We start from the raw sequence: 21,698 nt of genomic DNA on the forward strand, positions 1-21,698 counted from the left end.
TTGAAAAGTAGATTTTTTTTAAACCTAGTTTTGAAATCCTTAATCTTGAAAACTTATCTTTATAAACCTATTCTTGAAAACTAGTTTCTATAAAACTAAATTCTTCAATTTGATTTTATAAACTAAGGTTTTGAAAATTGAATCTTTTACAAACTCAGTCTTGAAAAGTAAATTTATTCAAACTCAGTCTTGAAACTTTGATTTTGAAAACTCATGATTGAAAAGTGTTTCAAAGATGAAATGTATTTGAAAATTTAAACCTTGAAATTTTGGTTTTAATAACACATGTTTGAAAAGTGTTTTAAAAGTTGAAACTTACTTTGAAAATTTGATCTTAAAATTTGTAACTTATAACCCTATGTTTGGAAATTAGAATATCTAAACTTAGCGTTCCTAAACTTAAGCTTGAAAATTAGCTTTTAAAAATTTCTCTTAAGTTTACAAAGTCAATTAATTTTGCAGAGATTATCTTTCAAAATTACTCAAAATATACTAAATACTAAGTTATGTTGCTAAATTAGTTATTTTCAAAACTTAGTTATTTTACAAAAGTTAAGAAACAAAAGCTAAATTACTATTTAAACTCCCCCTAGTTACCTTGACATTTTTTTTACAAGTTTTACTTATTCTGCATTCCAAAATTACTTGGCTTATGTCCTTATTTGATGAATGTCAAAGGGGGAGGGATAGGTGGTTAAGTTAGAGCAACTAAATGCAAACTTGAAAAACTAACTTAAAACCTTAAAAACCTCGAAAATCATGCTTGATTTTTGTATATATTTATCACTAACTTAACCAAGTTATCATTCCATCAAAAAGGGGGAGATTGTTGGTGCGGTTAGCACTAACGGTCTAACTCAGGTTTTAATGAATGACAAATCAGGTTAAGTTAGGTTCGTCGTTATCTAACACTCTGATCGAGTGTGCAGGATAAGTCCAGACAGGTCGATGGACTGACCGGATGTCTGGCACGAAGTCCAAGCGGGTCGACGGGCTGACCAGACGCTTGGCGAGAAGTCCAGCTAGGTCGACAGACTGACCGGATAGCTGGCGAGAAGTCCAAGCGGGTCGACGGGCTAACCGGATGCTTGGCGAGAAGTCCAGCTAGGTCGATGGGCTGACCGGATAGCTGGCGAGAAGTCCAGACGGGTCGAAGGGCTGACCGGACGTCTAGAAGGTGACTAAAGGTAAGTCACTGGAAAGGAGTGACTGTGAGGACGCGTTCCCGGGAAGGGAACATTAGGCATCGATCCGGCTTAAATCCATTTCGGATATCTAAGTCGAGATCGTGACTAGATTCCGGTCTCGGAAAGACGGAATCTAAGTCATACTCTGTTTTGCTTATCAATATAACTGTGCTAACAAACTATTTTGCAGGGCATACTTATTATTTGCCTCCGGACTAACGTTTGTCTTGTAGGACGGATTCTGCGGGAAAACAAGGTTCGGGCGCCCGGGAGGCAAATTTCATCCAAACTCGCGCGTCGCCACGTGGAGCTTGCTGGTTGGACCAGCCACGTCCCACCAAGGCGCCCGGAAGGGATCCGGGGCGCCCCGAGCCTCATATAAAAGGAGGGTCATAGGGGAGCTTCAAAACATCAACTGAGAATCTACTGCTTGCTCTGCTGCTCTACGCTCCTGCGACGCCACGAGGCTATTCCGACAAAGCGCTTTCTTAAGTCTAATTCTTCTTCTCTTGTCGGTATTTTATTTCTGTCAATTCTTGTACTTAATTATTTTGTAATCATCATTCGAATTGATAGTGATTGCCCAACGAAAGTACTCACGGAGTACGGGCCTTCGAGTAGGAGTCGTCACAGGCTTCGAACGAAGTAAAATTACTGTGTCTGTTCTTTTAAATTCCGCTGCGCTTAACTCTTTTCAACGTTGTTTTTTGAATCGATATTCACCCCCCCCCCCTCTATCGAACTCTCACGATCCAACAGTATTTAGCTGCTGGCGAGCTGTTCTCTTAGAAAAACTTCCACGGCTTCGATTCTTCTTTTCAGCGATCTTCACAGCAACTCCACAAAGTTCTCACTGCCAGATCTTGAGGGTTCTTGGAGACATTTCCAAGTCAAGAGGCGGATCTACAGCAAGAAGAAGAAATCTAGGGTTGGGGTTTTCTTGTGCTAACTTGTAAGCTTTTACCTTGTATTTTGTTTCCTTTCCCTTTTTCTTGTAGTGTGAACTTGTAGGGCTTCTCCGCCTTTGGTAGTTACCATAAAGGAGTGTTTTCATAGTGGAGGGTGCGTGACTGTGTGGATCCTTGGATTAGTCACCTTATCTTGAGGTGAATACCAAGTAAATCCTTTTTGTTAGCGTTGTATGTTTTGTTTCTTGTATTTCCGCTGTATATCTTTGAAGAAACAAGCAACGTCAAGCACAAGGATCGCGCCGAGCTATTCACCCCCCCCCCCCCCCTCTAGCTACATAATCGGTCCCAATACTTGGATGACTTTCGAATTAACAACCAGAAGAATTCTCCCTCGGTGAGTTCTTGAGTGAAGGCATTCACCAGTACATCTGAAGAGACGGCCGGAATGTCCATCGCTATTTGATTGAAGCGCTGGATACAGGCCCTCAATACTTCCCTAGGTCCTTGCTTGAGCAAGAACAGGTTCACGCTCATCTTCTGGTGGCGGTGGTTGCTTGCAAAGTATATAGGAAGGTCATTCGGAAGTCTATGAAGCTATGAATCGATCCGTTCGGTAATCTCTTGAACCAGCGTTGTGTCGATACGGATAGAATTGTGAGGAAGACCCGACACTTTACTCTATCGGTGTACTGATGAAGTGTGGCTGCATTATCGAATTTGGCCAAGTGATCATCTGTGTCAATCATTCCATTATATTCCCCGATTGCCACGGGGTTGTAATGCTTCGGTAGCGTGTCGTCCAGAATCCATTGCGAGAACTATCGGTTGACCTACTCCGGCGAGTTGCTTCTTCTCGGCGCTTTCCCCTTCCGTGCAGCCCGGGCGAGTGCCTCATCCAAGGATGATCCCCAGTATCTATTCGCTCGAGCCTTTTCTTCTGGTGGGGCCCAGATCGGCACTCGATTTGGAGGATGAGCCTCCTCATAGACACCAATCAGCATCTTATTCCGTTCCCGAGTAGAAACCTATTCCGCTCGGCCCCCTTGCTCCATATGGCGACCTGGCGCTCGGCCTGCGCCCACTGTTGCTATTCCACTATCTTCTCTACTCTCGCTTGTATCAGCATATCAAGTTCTTCTTGCATCAGCGCCATCGTTGTTAATCGTCCAGCATCTTCCATTTTCTAGCTCAGATACAGGTGATGTTCTTACAAACAATGCCAAAATGATCCTGTCCGATATCAAGAAACTGGAAAACTAGGGATGACGTGGCTTACTGATTGGTAGAAGACCTTGATCCTCACTTCCCTGCTCTCTGCAAAACAAAAATCAAACCAGGGGAGGGGTCCCTGTCGTTGGTCCTCCAACACTCAAGTTAAGAATATAAGTGGAGAGAGAAAGCAGTGCAAAATGATAATAATCCTCCCCCTCAAATATGCAACTTCCCTTTCTTTTATACCTTTCCTTGTGCTCCTCTATCTTCCTCTTGTTTAATGGTATTAATTACTTGACAGAAGATATCTTTGTTTTGACTTCCTTGCATTCATTGATGGAGTGTTTTCCTTTGCTTTGGCTTCATTTAATGACGAAGTAGTGTTCTATTTGATTTCCTTTTCCCCTTTGTTCCAGGCCATGCATCGTACCGGGCGGGTGTCCAGTCGGCCCTCTCCGAGGCGAGCAGGTGTCTGGTCGATCTTCTCCAAGCGGCACTCGGATTCAACGGCTAAACCTCTCGCCATGGCTTTGACCATCTTGACTTTAACCTGCACCGTGGCCATCGACCCGGACTACGAGGGTGCCACGTGGGCCCCTCCTTATCGCTGCATTAGTTATAATTATGATACATCAATAAAGAATTAAAGAATGTATCTACAATATGATCTAGCTATATAAATCTTTATAGTAATATAAAAAAACCAAAACAATAGCTAGCGAAGACAATCTCAAGGCTTATTAGTAATTTCAACTTTTTATCCTTTTCAAATTATAGACGCATAACTTAATTTTTATTATCTACATCCCTTCTTCTCACCTTCTCAATCCTCATCGATTTTTCATCATTCTCTCCTCCTCTCTCTCTCTCCAATTATTGCTACAGTTTTCTTGTTCTTATCTTTTTTATATCACAACTCATCAATCCATCTGTTTCGACTCTTCTGCATAACGATACAACCGCATCAATCCATCTGTATCTCATCGATGCTTCGAGAAAAATCATAATCGCATCTATCCATCTCTGTATCTCATCGGTTCTTCGAGTGATATAAGACATTCTCACTACATAACTTGAGATATGATTAATAACCTAATTTCTACTTTATTTTCAGATTAAGATTTTCATAGAATAAATCATACTAGCATTGAATAATATTATTTAATTATTTGACAATAAATATTCATTTTATATAATTTACATGTATTTATGCATTATATTACACACGCAATACGTGTGCGCAATGGTTAATGATTTTATGGTAGTGTCATTGTACTCCACATGTTGATGAGCTGATAGGGTGACAAGTTCTCAACTAATAATATCATTGGCAATACTAAGGGCATCCATATTGATTTAAACGTAAATGTATGTCATCTTTTACAAAAAATTAATAATATCACATACTCATTATACTAATGCTTCTTTTTTATTAACATATATTTATTTTAATATTAATATTTATTATTTATAATCCGTGTCTACTCCTTTATCTTTATTTTTTATATCTAATTTTTTTATTTTTAAATTTTTTTATATAAAAGCATACATATTAACATCAATATGGATCTCTTTTAACGATCCTCATCCATTAGATCATTAACCGCATCAATAATAATGAACTAAACTGAAACTTTGATGTATTTTATCCGAACATAAAATGACTTTTGAATAATTAAAAAATATAAATAATTGCTCTCTTAGTCCCTTTGAAAAATTTGGTAAAAAAAAATGCATAATTTTGCAAAATTGGAAAGTGCCTTCTAGGCCTTCGTTTTGGCACCATTTGGTCAACAAACAGCTCGATGCTTTGCCCGCTCCATAATTAACTGGCTATGAATGGGAACACGTTCAGTCACCGGCCGTGATTTCGTCCAAGTTCATTCGACACCTCCGTTCCATCTTCAATCACCGGCCCCACGCAATAATTATTTAAGATAAATTTCCGTGTAATAAGGATTTTTGCTTATGTCACAATTACCCCTTATAATTCATTATTATCATTTCACCTGATATTTTTGTTAATTTCCATCTTCAGTGATTGTACTTCAGGATGAACCAACAATAAACTACTTGCAAAATTATAAGAATATTTTTTAAAAAAATTAGACTCTGAGGGGTTAAATTAACATTTCTCATTACAGCTGGGAGCGTCCGCACGGTGTCCCGGATGTGGTTGGTGAACACCAAAGACGAAGCCAGTGCTCTAAGTAAAGTCATTCCACACACTCCTATAGTCCTATTCCACTAGGAGAAAGCTCTAGCGGACGACGAGGAAGAAGAGATCGAACGAACGAGGGATGGCGTCGAAGAGCAAGATTCTAGTGATCGGCGCCACCGGATACATCGGCAAGCACATCGCTCTCGCCAGCGCCAGGGAAGGCCACTCCACCTTCGCCCTCGTCCGTGCCGCCGCTGCCGCCGACCAGCCCCCTGCCAAGGCCAAGCTCCTCCAAGACTTCCAGGCAGCCGGCGTCACGCTCGTCCATGTACAAGTTTCATTGCTTGCTTATTTATCTGCAAATTTACACGATTTCAGTTTCAGAACACTTCAATTTGATTTTGCCCTAACTTTCAATTTCTCTCCCTTGAATCCTTCCTTTTTTTTGAAATTAAAACAGGGGGATCTGTATGACCACGGGAGCCTGGTGAGCGCCATCAAGCAAGTCGACGTCGTTATCTCCGCCGTCGGCTTTTTGCAGTTGAAGGATCAAACCAAGATCATCGACGCCATCAAAGATTCCGGCACCCACATCAAGGTCTGTGATCTTCCTCGCCCAAATTCCAATCTAGCCGCCTAACTTATGCACTGGAAACCAATTGTTGAATTTTCAGAGGTTTTTACCTTCCGAGTTCGGCAACGATGTCGATCGAGTGAACACCGTAGAGCCGGCCAAGTCAACCTTCGACATCAAGGTACAGATCCGAAGGGCCGTGGAGGCTTCAGGGATCCCTTACACTTACGTGTCCAGCAATTTCTTCGCCGGGTACTTCCTCCCATCGCTCGGGCAGGCTGGAGTTGCCGGTCTTCCAACCGACAAAGTAGTCATTTTGGGTGATGGGAACGTCAAAGGTAACTCATTAATCTAATTCAAATGTAAAATCATTATTGTTTCAGTATTTAATTGTGATTTTCTATCCCTTTTTTCCCCCAATTCAACAGCTGTGTTTGTCGATGAAGATGACATCGGAACATACACTGTGAAAGCAGTGGATGATCCCAGAACATTGAACAAGGTCCTGTATCTGAGACCACCAAGCAACATCCTATCGCACAACGAGCTCGTTTCTCTGTGGGAAAAGAAAGTCGGCAAGACCTTCGAGCGGGTCTATGTTTCTGAAGAAGAAGTTCTCAAGAAGATCCAAGGTTTTACTTTTCTCTTCTTTTTTTTGCCTTGTGATTTAATTGATTATTCCATCATATTTATCCTTTTCTCTTACAGAATCTCCTATCCCATTGAACGTGGTTTATGCAATTCATCACTCGGTCTTCATCAAGGGCGACCACACCAACTTCGAGATCGAACCATCATTCGGCGTGGAGGCCTCGGAACTCTACCCCGATGTCAAATATACTTCTGTCGATGAATACCTGAATCGTTTTATCTAAGAACATGTAGAACATTGTCGCTTTTCAGTAGTTATGTATGCAAATAAATCGCATGTTCATGTAATCATGTGTGTTATCTGTTTGAATTCCATGGTTATCTTTCTTTGTCCTTCTAATTGCTCGTGTTAACTCTTGAATATTTGAATTTAACTGATTTATAATCGAATTGAGGTTTATTTAATGAATATATTTATGGCTAAAGAAATTATTCAAATTTTTATCGAGCCTAAACAAATTTAGTAAATATAAATTATAAATTTAAATATTTATTAAAAATTAAATTATATATTTTAAAAAATATATAATATTCTTATTAAAATTTATAATTTTATTCTAATAAATAAATTTAATAAATTTATTTATATTTTTTTATAAATAGAATGTAAAATTTATAAATTTAATATTAAAATTATTATTTTTTTCATTTGAAAAATTAATTCTCATGATTTTACTAACTAATATGTTCACAAGCTAACGAGTTGAGTATTATGAACTTTGAGTTATTATGTATCTTGAGTTTGATTTATTTATCTTAATGAGTCTCATTAAATAAACTTTTATCAAACAAAACTTCGAATAGCTCATGAACGATTTGGTTCATTTATACCTCTATCCGTGTGAGGTGGGGGAAGAAGCTCATTTTTCATATCAAAAATATGTTTATTTTAAATTAATTAAAACATAAAAAATCACTTATAAAAATACTATTATATTAAATAATTAAAATTATTTAAACTTATAAAAATCACTTTAAAATGATTATAATCATTATAATAATATTATAGTCATTAAATAATTACTGCAATAATATAGTAATTAATTAATGACTATTATAATATTGTAACACCGTATAACACTTAATTAATAATAATAATAATAATAATAATAATAATAGCATTATTTTGATCAAATTGAAATTTTTAATTAATTTAATTAAAAAATTGATTTAAAGTATTATATTTTTTTAGAAAATTAAATTTAAAAACTACATGACCGAGTAGATTAGAATTTGTTCTAGTAAGTTCTACTTTTGCATGCGCAAGCCTCTGGCCCAATATCGTCCATTGTCCATGAACAATTTGATTTTTTTTAATTATGTTAATTGTTGCTTTTTTTCTTTTTAACCAAGAAAATTGATGTTAAATTTTTTATTTCTTGCACCCTGACAAAGAACAACTATCCAAAAGATTTAAATAATTTTATATTATATAATAAATAGGATGATATACTGGGTAGAAAATCAGGATGGATCCTATGGATCATGAATATAAGTATTAGGTTTTCTCGAATGGGTTATCGTCAAAAATTACATTTCTTAGTCAGATTGCACCAATAAAATGTCACAACTAGCCTTTTGTAGGTAGATTGATAAGATTTGGGAGAATCTCATTGTTCAGTTAAAAGAGTTGCATCATCTGGCCCAGTCTAGGTTAATGGGTCGCTATCATGCATGCTATTGGGCTGGCTCAATTAAATTTTCGAGGACATAAATTTTATTATAAATAATCACATAACTCTTTTAAAAAAAATAAGAATAAGTAGTTATATAATTTTTTTAAAGGAGGAAATTAAATTTTAAATATGAAAAATAGAGCTGTAAATGAACCAAGTATTCATGAACAAGCTTGGTGTTCGGCTTGGTAAGAGCTTATTTATGTTCGTTCAATATACATAAGATTAATTAAACAAAAATGCTTGAACAGCTTGTTAATCTAAACAAACAAGCTTGAACACATATGTGTTCAGTTCGTTAACATTCGTGAATAATGTTCGTGAATAACGTTCGTGAATAACGTTCGTGAACAATGTTCGTAAACAATGTTCGTGAACAACGTTCATGAACAATGTTCACGAACCATATTCATTAATAAAATTTTTCCCAATATGCTAAATAAATAATAAAATAAAATAAATAAATAAATTTAAATTATCAAACTCAATAATCAATCAAACAACTAAAAGTTTCAAATAATCAAACAATCTTGAATTGAGAGCTTGATAACATCTAAACGAACCAAGCTCGAACCAAGCTCAAGTCAAGCTTGAATTGAGAGCTTGATAACATCTAAATGAACCAAGCTCAAGTCAAACTTCAAACAAGCTCAAGCTCATAAAAAATAAACCAAGTTAAGCTTGAACATTTCAAAAGCTTGGTTTATTTTAAGCTCAGCTCGGCTCGGCTCGGCTCGGCTTAGTTATCATATCAAACAAGAACACCTCAAAATTAGGCTCGACTCAACTTATTTACAGCCCTAATGAAAAATCGCCTTAATTGACACTCACATGACAACACAATGCATTCAATCATCACTAGATGTATAAATGAAAACATCATTCATTGTCATTCTATTTCTAAAAGGGAAAAGAGTTGATTTAGGATTTTTTTTTTAAAAAAAAAGTTAAATCATGTATTCAATTCTTACAATCTAACTAATTTTAAAGGTAACTGGATCAACTCTATAAAAAAAAAATTTATCGACAGGTAAATAGAGTGATTTAGGATTGTATTACTATTATAGATGGAGAAGATAAATGCTTCTTCAAGCGGGAGGACAGTGACTTGCAACAAAAAAAACACAACAACAATTGCTTCTATAGAAAGGCACTAGTGAGATGATCTCAGTCTTGCATCATGATGATGCAAGATGATCTTTTCGTTTCTTTTTTTTCCAAAAAAAAATGTTTGACTTGTCCTATTTTAATCTCAGCACAGTTCATTGCCATCTATTTCATAACAACTGACCCCACGGACATATCCGAAGTTGATATTTAGATGTTCGATTGTCACGTAAAAATAGAGATTAAATCTTTGGAAAAATAACATTTTGAGAAATAAAATTTCTTGATAGAATCATCATGATTTCCTCGTTTCATTTTGATGATTAAATCGTTTCATTTTGATGGAAAACAATTAGAACAGACAGACCACTCATTTATCACGTGAGTTGTAACCAACTAATTGACAGACAAGGGCATTGTCTCCAAAGGAGCAGCGATATTCCCAGGCCCAGACTCATCATTATCTGCTGACCACACATTTAAACTACTATACACTAAACAAATGTTTGCGACTGTACTCTGAATCAGTTTTCATATCAGAAATAAATTCAAATATTAAACACTACAGAAATTCAAACAGTTCGATTGTACTATAGAAGATAAAAATATACTGATATCTTCCTCAATTGTTAATGCACTGCCCTAACTGCCTGCTGTCTTTTCTGAATAGTTTGTTTATCCAAGAATTTAAATACAGAGGGGCAATCATTATTTGAGTTGGGCAGGACTAATTTTTACGCGGAATAAAGAACTATATCTTTCTTTTTTATTAATGGAATCTCATAATATTATGGATTATACTGTCGATAAAAAGAGCCGACCGCCGATGTCACCCTTCGCTGGTTTGTCTTAAATATAATTAATTAGACTTGCACCCCTAATATCTTTGAGTGGTTGCCTTGCCTTTCTTACAGAATAGGGAGTATAGTCAATAAAACAACGAAAACCATCTTCAAACCCTCCATTAAATCTCCTTGCGTGGCTTGCACAATTAGTGACACCTATTATGTCTAATTAATAGTGTTTGTCCTTGTAAGTCATCTCGGGCCAATTGTTCTTGTCATATGAGAATCCTGTAATGGTAGTTGAAATCCTTATCCTCCTGTACTAATTTGTCATCTATGTTGACTCTTTGATGAACCTTAATAATTATGGATGTTTTTTTAATATATTTTTGTCCAATATTTAAGAACCTTGAATCTTATACTAATTTTTGAAGATATGCGGATAGAGATAACTAAAGCACGACCTAATGGATCGTGTCACCTTCATTCGCACATTCATTCAGATTAATTTTTCAAGATCACATTTAAAAAAAAAAAAATAGTTTCCCCTGGCCAAATATTATAAATACAAGAAAAAGGAAAAGCAAAATAGGATACAATCCGAGCCGAGATTACCTCAGGCTTGCGTCATGATGACGCATGACGGATTTGTTTGAGACATCGTCCGTCAGCCCCGTCGCATCCGGTAATGACTTACTTAAACCCAATTAATTGGGAGATTTAGCACGGCCTTACTTAACTTTCCCCAGGAGGATTGCTATTCAGGTATACCCGGACCGTGACTGATAAACGGCAGCTGATCAAACGTCAAAAATAGACCGGAATCCCACATGGTTGGTCCACCGAGAAGGTGGTACCCACCTGGAGCGCTTCTCTTGCAACCGGACGATTCGGTTTAAGTGATAAAATTAATCGAGTGGCCGCCGTACGCGCATTGCAAATTACGTTTGAAAAATGTTTAGGCATTGCATTTCTTTCTCGCGTCGTCTTCACCTACCCCGCAGCTGTCAAGAGCCGATTGATGGACCGGATCGGTCCGGTCCGGTCCGACCGATTCGGAATAACGCCAACGCCAGCCAGCGTTTCCAATTGTCTCTATATAACTAACAATTGAGAGGTCTCTACTGACAGGGTAACACGCGTCATTCTTCGCCGACTAAGAAACGCATCGGTTCTGTGAGCTTCTCGCCGGCGATGGAAGTGAACGGGTACCGGATAATTCACAGCGCCGACGGGCCGGCGACGATCTTGGCCATCGGCACCGCCAACCCCACCAACGTCGTCGATCAGAACGCTTATCCCGACTTCTATTTCCGGGTCACCAACTCCGAGCATCTGCAGGAACTCAAAGCCAAGTTTAGGCGCATCTGTAAGATTTATGTAGCTTGATTGAATCCGATTGCTTGTAATTCGAGCAGAATGATCGATGATTGTGTTGGGAATTGGTGGTTTGGTGGGTTTAGGTGGGCGCGTCTGACCTGTTCGATTAAATGTGTAGGTGAGAAAGCGGCGATCAGGAAGAGGCACTTGTACTTGACCGAGGAGATTTTGCGGGAGAATCCAAGCTTGCTGGCTCCCATGGCGCCGTCGTTCGACGCGCGGCAGCAGATCGTGGTGGAGGCGGTGCCGAAGCTGGCGAAGGAAGCGGCGGAGAAGGCGATCAAGGAGTGGGGCCGCCCCAAATCGGACATCACGCACCTCGTCTTCTGCTCCGCGAGCGGAATCGACATGCCCGGCTCCGACCTCCAGCTCCTCAAGCTGCTCGGGCTCCCGCTGTGCGTCAATCGCGTCATGCTCTACAACGTCGGGTGCCACGCCGGCGGCACCGCCCTCCGCGTCGCCAAGGACCTCGCGGAGAACAACCGCGGCGCGCGGGTGCTCGCCGTCTGCTCCGAGGTCACCGTGCTCTCCTATCGCGGCCCCCACCCCGCCCACATCGAGAGCCTCTTCGTGCAGGCACTGTTTGGCGACGGCGCCGCCGCGCTCGTGGTCGGGTCCGACCCGGTCGATGGCGTCGAGCGCCCCATCTTCGAAATCGCCTCGGCGTCCCAAGTAATCACTGATCCCGTCGAAATTAAGCAAAATCTGATCTTTTGATATCGAACGAAGTTTAAAAATCAAATCTTTGGCGCCGCAGGTGATGCTTCCGGAAAGCGAAGAGGCGGTGGGCGGCCACCTCCGCGAAATTGGGCTGACCTTCCACCTCAAGAGCCAGCTTCCGTCGATCATCGCGAGCAACATCGAGCAGAGCCTGACGACGGCGTGCTCGCCGCTGGGGCTGTCGGACTGGAACCAGCTGTTCTGGACGGTTCACCCCGGCGGCCGAGCGATCCTGGACCAGGTGGAGGCGCGGCTCGGGCTGGAGAAGGACCGGCTCGCCGCGACGCGGCACGTACTCAGCGAGTACGGCAACATGCAGAGCGCCACGGTGCTGTTCATCCTGGACGAGATGCGGAAACGCTCGGCCGCGGACGGCCACGCCACCACCGGCGAGGGGCTCGACTGGGGCGTGCTTTTGGCCTTCGGCCCGGGACTCTCCATCGAGACCGTCGTCCTCCATAGTTGCAAACTGAACTAGCGATACAACACTGAATTCTTCCCGTCTGCATCCAAAAGTTAGTAATTTGAAGCCTCTTCTTCAAATTTCACCTCGATTCTGAAAAGAATAAGCTCCCTGTAACACGATGTATGATATATATTTGAATTTTAATTTCCGAAAATACTCAAGAACTAAACACGTTTGGTACCGTTTTTGGTGCATGATTGGCACATTCTAAAGTCATATTTTAAATGCAAATCACGATTATCTTAAATTAATATTAGTTATTATTAATATTATTTAAAATAATTCTATTAGGTTAGTCAACTTCTTCTTGTTTTATTATAATAAATTTAAATTTTTAATTATGAGTTTACTTAATTACAAAAGAAAAAAATAAAACAAAAGCACCTGTAACACGAAATTTCAATGGTCAACAATTTTAACTTAAAAAAAAAAAGAATCGTGATGGCAACTAAACATCCAATTTGTTTGGTGCCTTAATTTCTCTGTCAAATTCCACATCAACTTTTTTTTGTTGTTCGAATTCTGTCGTCCTCTCTTTACTTATCTTTTTCTTCTTTTTCTGTCTTTACTTATCTTTTTCTTCTTTTTCTCTGTCTTTACGAGAAACTTCTCCTTGTTCCTACGCACGCTATTGCGTCATTTGCTACTACCTACAAAATCTTTTATAATATATTAGTGTAATTATATATACAATAGTGATGTTAGAAAATCCCATCAGTAAACTACTGTAACAAATTTTCCTATGCAAAAAATTATTTTAATTTAATATTATACTTGTCTTAGTAAAAAAAAATAAGAAAAATATATTTTTTAACATTGTCGGCCTAAAATACTTACAAAAACTTATTTGATCATAGTATTTTCAATTCTAAGATATAGGACTAAAGAAAACTATATTTTTTTATATAAAACAACTAGAGAAAATTAATGATGAGAAAAATTCATAATAATACGCTGTAGCTGAGTCTCGAACTCTAGATCACTGATTGTTTCGCTTGTGGAATTACTAATAAACCTTGGAATTATTTTTAGTGTAAATAGAAAAAGGACATTAACGTAAATACATTTTAGGCTTCACCAAAGTTAGTTAGTAAATGAGAGAGATTTTTAATAAAATAATAAGATTAGTCATTTGCATCTACTTAAGCAATTATTTATAATATATTACGGCGCTACGGATTGACATAGGTATTTAGGTGTTTACTTCCATAAATATTAAGATTATGGATATAAAATATTTTATTGGTCGTCTCATCTTTCTAACCAAAGATTGTTATACTTAGAACTATAAATAAATTAAATATTTATGAACAAGTTTAATATATATTCGTTCAATATACATACATTAAATGAATAAGTTTGAATAACTTATTTAATGTGTTTAAGCTTGTTAATATCCGTGAATAACGTTCGTGATAATGTTCGTGAATAACATTCGTAAATAATATTCGTGAATCATATTCATTAATAAAATTCTCATCAACATACTAAATGAATAAAGAAACTGGACAAATAAATTTATTTTATCAAGTTCAATAACTAATATAATAAATTAAAAATATAAAAATTTCAAATAATCAAATAAATTTGAATTAAGACTTGTATTGAGAGTTTAATAATATTTAAATAAACTAAACTCAAATTAAGCTCAAGTTAATAAAAAAGAAACTAAACTAATCTTGAACCATCATTTTAATGACTTGAGCCATCATTTTAACAACTTGATTCATTTAGACTTGATTTGGACCGTTAATTTATATCATATTTTACTCTAATTTATAATATATTACTTCCATACAAATAACCACCATATTTTACTCTAATTTATAATATATTAGTTCCATACAAATAACCACTGGATTAGAGAAAAATATCCATCATAATTTATTTATCTATATCTAACCATAGGACCGACATTTACTGGTTTATCAAATCTCTAATCAAGTCAATACAAAATAATTTATCAAATTAAAGCACATATTTTTAATTTTATTTATAAGTTAAAGTATATAAGTATAGCTAAAAACACAAAATAAAAGATCCTCTTAGATAAAAACATTTTTTTAATTTTAAATTAATATTATTTTTTAACTATGACAACTTAAAAAAAGAAAATAACATATCGTGCTCTTTGATAAAAATAAATAAAACAACAACACATAGCTTCCTTCAGAAAAACTCATTGCAGGAAATTTTTGTTCTATATTGAAGGTACATGCACAACACAGGTCTAATTGTAAACACAAAATTGCAATTATTTAAGATTGTTTTGTTGAAAGTGCTTCTATATGGAATAAATTGACATAAAAACAATCAAGCCGTACGCTATTAAAAATAGGATGAATTGAAAGAATATAAAAGCCCTTGTGGATTTGATCATAATTTAATTATATGGCAACTACATCCATAAAAGCTTAAACTTCAGACAATTGAATAGGATAAACAAGTAGTCGTCCACGAGTAAATTACGTAGTACAAAACATCCTCATTAACAAAATAAAAATAAAAAACAAGAAATTAAAAGAAAGATGATGGTGGATACTGAAATCAGCTTCTTTTGTAGTGAAAGAAATACAGCTTCTAGATTGCCATTTTCATTTCTATCTTGTTATGGGGAGCATAGCCAAAAAGCTTGATGTCAGATGCAACAAACGAATCCAAGTCCTTCTTCAGAGGGTTAAGTTTTAGAACCTGTGTTGGGAGAATAAAAAGTGTTCAAAACTGTTGTGAAGTTTATTTTATACTGAAGACCTTTTCCATTGCATTACTCACCGGAAAAAGTTTGGGTTGCTTCTGAAGTTGTTCCTCCAGAGGTCTTACATGAGTTCTATAAACATGAGCATCTCCAATAACATGGACAAAATCTCCAGGAGAGAGATCTAAAACATTAAACCATATGCAACTTGTGAAAATGAGAAACACAGCATATCATATTCCTACTAATGCCATAGACTTCAAATTCAACCCAACACAATACTATATATCTGTAAAAAGAGGTTGATGAATATTTTTTTTTGTTTTAAATAGAAAACAAATTTGAAGCAAACACATACGAACCATTTTCCAATCAATATACTAAAGATTAGACACGGGCAAGTACGTTCACTAATAGCATGCTATACTTTGATTTTTGATGTTTGTGGATGGCATACAGATTTAGTGACAAAAACATAATGGATTCTGTGGGCACCACAGGCCAGTTGAGATTGATGCCCCAATCATATCAAATATTGGGCACCAAGATATTCAAGACCTAAACATTCTTGCTTCTCTATGATGGGCTTTAAGGATGTGGTTATAGGCTTATAGCTAATTTCTGAATGGGAAAGCTTTAGCGTAGCTGAAGAAATATATGGTTGCTAAAATAATGTTGATCATGTCTGAAAGTTGGAGAAATGGCTCGCTGGTGACGATGGTCAGATGGATGACTGGAGCAAGACTTTTCCCTTCTTGGAAAGATCTCTTTGCGATCTTGCGCACACGCCCACGATCCAACAAAGGGTTAGTGACCAAAACCATATAAAGGAATCCTTACAAGGCCCTCCGACGCTCAAGTTAGTACGGCCCTGGATGAAGGAATGAAGAAGCGCAAAGAGAGGTGATCACACGATAATAAGGCGCAGAGGATATAAATTGCGTACCTTGCCAACGGAGAGAACCCCTGTATATACCACATATCATAATCTCCATTATCATGAGGTGACATCGTGTGTCGGAGTTTGTTAGTTTTTTGTGTAACGAGTATCCGAGGAATTTTTTATCTACCCACAAATGTACCTCTTTTGTCGTTTATACCTTAGGCCTTTGATGAAGCGTTGAAGGAATATGTTGTCATAAATGATCGACTGATAGGAAACAAGATAACCTCTGAAGGAGGTCCCAAAGGAATATTCCCCAGCAATGTTGATAGGTTGTTAAAATGTTGTCTATTGCTTGTTTGCGAAATATATCTCGGTCGGCTAACAAGGCCGACCGCCCTTATGTCTGTCCTTGTATTAAGTTGCTTTGTTATGTATTGAATAATGTCATACATCCGGTCAGAGATTTATATGATACATTGGTCATGCTATAAATCCGCTTTAAGCAACCATATAATAAACTGTGTGTACCAAAAATCCATTTAGAAATAAATATGCAACTAAGTTTCTTAATTCCGGCCAGTTTTATGGTCGGTCGTGCATGAAGAGCTTTATGAAGTTAAATACCTCAAGTCCAACCAATCCTTCATCTAGGGCGCATATGGAGAGATTTATTAGGTCAAGTGCCTCAAGCTCGGCCGGTCTTTCATCCGGCCGATCGCACATAGAGATTTATGAGGTTAAGGCACCCATAGAGATTTATGAGATTAAGTGCTTTAGGCCCAACCGATATTTTGTCTAGCCGGGTGCATATAGAGATTTATGAGGCTAAGTGCTTTAGGCCCGGCCGGTATTTCATCCAGTCGGATGCCCATAGGGATTTATGAGGCTAAGTACTTTAGGCCCTGCCAGTATTTACTCTGGCTGGTTGGCCCCCTCCCCCACGACTTGTAATCCATCAAGTTAGACCCAAGAGCCTTGATGTCGGGTGAACAACGAAGCTAGATGGGAAGTACACTCTTATCCCGACTTTGGTTGCCACGTCACCTTGACTTTGACTGTCAGGTTACTTTGACTTTAATTGTCAAGTCATTTCCGGATCCACTCGTTACAACCCGTATCAAATGTCATCTTTAGATTCTAGTTATTTACATTTTCCTTCAAATTTTATACTCTCCCTAAGATATTTTATTCTCAAAGATCCATTTACTAATGCTTCTGCAATTTATATTTCTTTCTTATGGAATATTTGTGGCTGGACATAATATCAGTATATCATCCCATGGACTCGTGCATGTTTATTTCTTCTAGCTTATGTTTTCAGCTACTAAATATGCTCTCCTCTAGTGCATACTGATTATTCTGCTAATCAATTTCACTCATTGTAATAAGAATATCTATAAGTTACGGATGACAATTTTAATCCATGTGCCATTTGGGAGCCAATTCTTCAATTATAAACTGATACCAATACAGTGAAGTCAAATTTTAGTTAGCCAGATTTTTAATCAGCATTTAGAAAGGTATATGAGCACAAGGAATGAAGATCACACTGCACAACACAGAAGATACTTTCCAGTGTCCAAAAATAAAAAATAAAAGAGTGAGAATAATATACCACAGACTTGAGCAATCATGCATGTCAAAAGTGAATATGATGCAATGTTAAATGGCACACCAAGACCCATATCTGCAGACCGTTGGTACATTTGGCATGATAATTCCCCATTAGCCACATAGAACTGAAAAACATGTAATAAGATGAAATTAACAAATAGGCTAGAACTGAAGAAGATTGAGATAAATTAAAAAAAAAACAAAAGATAATTTATACACATATATTATGGTTGTTAACAGAAACAACTCTATATATAATGTATAAAATTGTTTACTCTTGCTGCACAGGAACGTAAGTGTGTACTTCAGCAAATGAACTGTGATAACTAATGGATAATATATATATGATATACATTGCTGACATTGTTTGCTATTTATATTTGCTGTTTTAACTGAAGGGAAAAAAAAAGAACAATTCTGCTCAATAGAAAAAGAAAAAACATGGAAGTCATAGCATATGGTACATCATAATTTTCATCAATCAGATTGACTTATAACATGAATTAAATTAAAAGAAGTTTTGCAAAAAGAGAACTAGAACTAAAAATGATAGCTCAAGCAATCAAGTTTGGTTGCAAAATATAAATTTATGATTCAATCAATAGTACTTGAAACTTTGAATGACCACTGACTTGTGCAAACATATGACAAGGAGGAAGAGCCATTTTCTTAAGATCCGAAGGATTCCATGCTGATAGAATTATTCGGCGGTCGTCTGGATTATGTTTAATTTTATCTATTACATCCAGTAACTGATCAAATCCTTTTCCAGTATAGTCAGCATACATGTTAGTGTATCTGCAGAATATCCATGCATGGTTAAGAAAAATATAAAAGGAGAAATTGATAGAAATAGCTATTGCAGATATTTTCATAATTATCTCTTACTCAGCACCAAAGTGCCTCCATTGAAATCCATATACAGGTCCTAGGTCTCCTTCCTCCCTATCAATCAAGCCAATACTGGAAACAAAAAGTACATGATCATCAGATTTGCAAGGTTGATATATGAAATTAGCAGCAAAATGTAGCAAGACGAGTGCATGCCTATCAAGGTACTCTCTTGATGCATTGCCATCCCATATGTGAATTCCCTTTTCTTGTAGAACCTGAGAAGATACAATCACTTTTTTTAGCTCACAAAAAGGAATTAGTTTCAACAACGTGAAATTTTTGTAACAAATAATTCTTGTATAATTTTATTCATGAAAAAATATAGTCTATACAGTTCAGAGAGAGAGAGAGAGAGTTATCAAAAGATAACTTACTTTACGGTATATTAATATTGACATTACAATACTAGAAAAGCATCTTCATATTTACATAAAATGTATAAGGAAAAAGGCCTTCCATATGCATTAACCAAGCTACAATACCTTTGCATTAGTAGAACCACTTATAAACCACAGAAGTTCTTCCACAACACCTCGCCAAAAGACCCTCTGATATAATAAACATATTATAACTGTCAGCCAAAATAGGTGAACTAGATAAAAAGGTAGTTGCATATGTTATGGAAATATTATATGTTCCCAACAAATGCACGAGTAACATATTTCAGGGATCTAATTTATCTTACATAAAACATTTAGGATTTTCAAATCAAAAGTACACATGTTCTTTAATTGCCAATATTCTGTTGCAGATTTTTAAACAAGTATGCATACATATTCAAACACACTGACAGAGTTTGGGTGGAATCAAGCAAAAGCATATAAGTAGGTCCTCATTGGTACCTTAGTTGTCAGCAATGGAAATGATCTCCTCAAGTTAAATCGCATCTATATCCGATACAAATTGTTAGGATGCCCGTGAAGTACTAAAGGAAACAAAGTATCAGCAAGAGAAGTTAATGAAAATATCTAAATTTACCTGACAACCAAATTTAGATAATGTTCCAGTCCCTGTCCTATCATTTCTCTGAGCACCATTGTGTATGATATCCTCAACAAGTCCAAGATAAACATATTCTTCATGCTTTTTGTATATAAATTCAGGAAGAAACGAGAAATCCTGAACATTAAATTTATCCATAGCTAAATGGCCACCATTCATATCCCCATCAGTAGAAACATGAACTTCAGTAGATGAGCTTTGTGCCCGAACGTATGTCACAAATGAATATCTGATGTCATTCTCCACCATGGGGTAGGATGAGTACCATGGCCGAAATACAGAAGAATCTATTGGAGGCATGAAAGTATCACATTCAATGGATGCCTCAATGTCTGTTAGGTGAATGGCTTCACATCCAGGTGCATTAATCACTTCCCTGCAAGCAAACGCAATTTATAAATGCTATCTTGTAGACAGATAAAAGACACTTTTGATACGATTTTACCTTAGTATTGAGCCACCTCCTATGACAAACACTTTCTCAATAGACAAACAATACGAGGTTGTTGACAAAATCTCCAAAGCAGAATCCATGCTTCCACATACAACGATATTCTCAGATGTTGTAATATCAAAACTTCCCGAACGAGTCAGCACAACATTCAACCGTCCAGGAAGAGGTCTGAACTGTGGCGGAATACTTTCCCATGTTTTCCTGCCCATAATCACTGCATTCCTCTTTGTGGGATCTGAAGTTGTAACCGTGATTTGCTTAAAAAACTTCAGGTCAGATGGCAACTTCCATGGCAAACTCCCATCTTTCCCAATACCCAGATCGCGGGTGGCAGCAACAACAACTTGATAACTCCTCTTAGAATCAAAATGGGCAGCACGATTTGAACCCTCCATTGCCAGAACTCTAAGACAACGAGTAAAAGTATTCACTTTGCCAAAAGTTCCAGTATCAAACCGACAACTTCTACAGAAGAAGGCAGCACCTGAGCCGTGAAATGATAAAAAAAACAAAGAGAGATTATGCAATGCAAGTGGGAAACACTGTTCGAAGACAATCTTTGACTGCGTAAACTTGAACCGAGTGTAACTTACCTGTGCTCTTCGAGGCAGTCAATAGGCGAGAAGATAAGAACATGTGCGAGGAAGGGGAAAGGGAGAAAGAATCTGTCCGGCGTGAGGCGACGAGGGCATGGATGAGATAGGATATCCTTGATGGAGGACTCACAATCCGATTGGAACCACTGCGCAAAGAGAGGAAGACTGGCGGCCAGTGGAAAGATGTGGAAGGCGGCGCCGGAATAGGAAGGGAAGAGGGTTTTTTTCCTTTTCTTTCCTTTTCCCTTCCCCCTCTCTCTCTTTAATTATGTTATTGTCGATTAGAAAAGCCCGCCTTGTACTTTGCATCCCAAATATTTTAGTGTAAGAATCATAAGCCGAATTGATTTGGGAAGAATGTGATTTAGGGTGTCCTTAAAAATTAACGATACAGAATTAATAATCAAAAAAATAAAATACTCATTTACCTATAAGTCTATAACTATATTAATAATTTTATATATACACATCATATTAAATTTAAATTAACTATCATTCTCTCCGTGTAAGTAAAAGTTTAATTAAATTGATCGAACCAATTAAAAATTTGATTTGGTTAATTTAAAATTTTTATTTTTTCCCTTTAAAATATCGGTTATATATATTTAATTTTCTATTTTAAAAATTAAAATTTAGTTAAATCGATTAAACTGATATTATAAGTTGAATCGATATCTAATCGATTGATTGGTGTGAGTTTCTTGACCCTGACAAACTCAATCCCAAT

The 21,698-nt window shown here is 37.0% G+C and overlaps 3 protein-coding genes across 3 annotated transcripts; 2 read left to right on the top strand and 1 right to left on the bottom strand.

Moving 5' to 3' along the window:
• Positions 1–5,482: 5,482 nt before the first annotated feature.
• LOC122038699 (phenylcoumaran benzylic ether reductase Pyrc5-like) lies at positions 5,483–7,036 on the top strand. Its single transcript, XM_042598584.1, has 5 exons — positions 5,483–5,799; positions 5,932–6,069; positions 6,146–6,383; positions 6,474–6,677; positions 6,754–7,036. The coding sequence occupies exons 1-5, from the start codon at positions 5,611–5,613 to the stop codon at positions 6,918–6,920; spliced, it is 936 nt and encodes a 311-aa protein (XP_042454518.1). The 5' UTR covers positions 5,483–5,610; the 3' UTR covers positions 6,921–7,036.
• Positions 7,037–11,368: 4,332 nt separating this feature from the next.
• Positions 11,369–13,001, top strand: LOC122038700 (phenylpropanoylacetyl-CoA synthase-like). The gene is made up of 3 exons (XM_042598585.1): positions 11,369–11,633; positions 11,763–12,316; positions 12,402–13,001. The coding sequence occupies exons 1-3, from the start codon at positions 11,459–11,461 to the stop codon at positions 12,840–12,842; spliced, it is 1,170 nt and encodes a 389-aa protein (XP_042454519.1). The 5' UTR covers positions 11,369–11,458; the 3' UTR covers positions 12,843–13,001.
• Positions 13,002–15,178: 2,177 nt separating this feature from the next.
• On the bottom strand, positions 15,179–21,278 carry LOC122038701 (putative bifunctional dihydrofolate reductase-thymidylate synthase). The gene is made up of 11 exons (XM_042598586.1): positions 20,969–21,278; positions 20,367–20,859; positions 19,898–20,297; positions 19,762–19,806; positions 19,402–19,467; positions 19,073–19,134; positions 18,914–18,988; positions 18,658–18,823; positions 18,027–18,150; positions 15,603–15,709; positions 15,179–15,521 (listed from the first exon to the last, which is right to left on the bottom strand). The coding sequence occupies exons 1-11, from the start codon at positions 21,009–21,011 to the stop codon at positions 15,411–15,413; spliced, it is 1,692 nt and encodes a 563-aa protein (XP_042454520.1). The 5' UTR covers positions 21,012–21,278; the 3' UTR covers positions 15,179–15,410.
• Between the last annotated feature and the right edge of the window lie 420 nt (positions 21,279–21,698).

This window comes from Zingiber officinale, chromosome 1A (genome assembly GCF_018446385.1).
Source record: "Zingiber officinale cultivar Zhangliang chromosome 1A, Zo_v1.1, whole genome shotgun sequence".
NCBI classification, from domain to species: domain Eukaryota; kingdom Viridiplantae; phylum Streptophyta; class Magnoliopsida; order Zingiberales; family Zingiberaceae; genus Zingiber; species Zingiber officinale.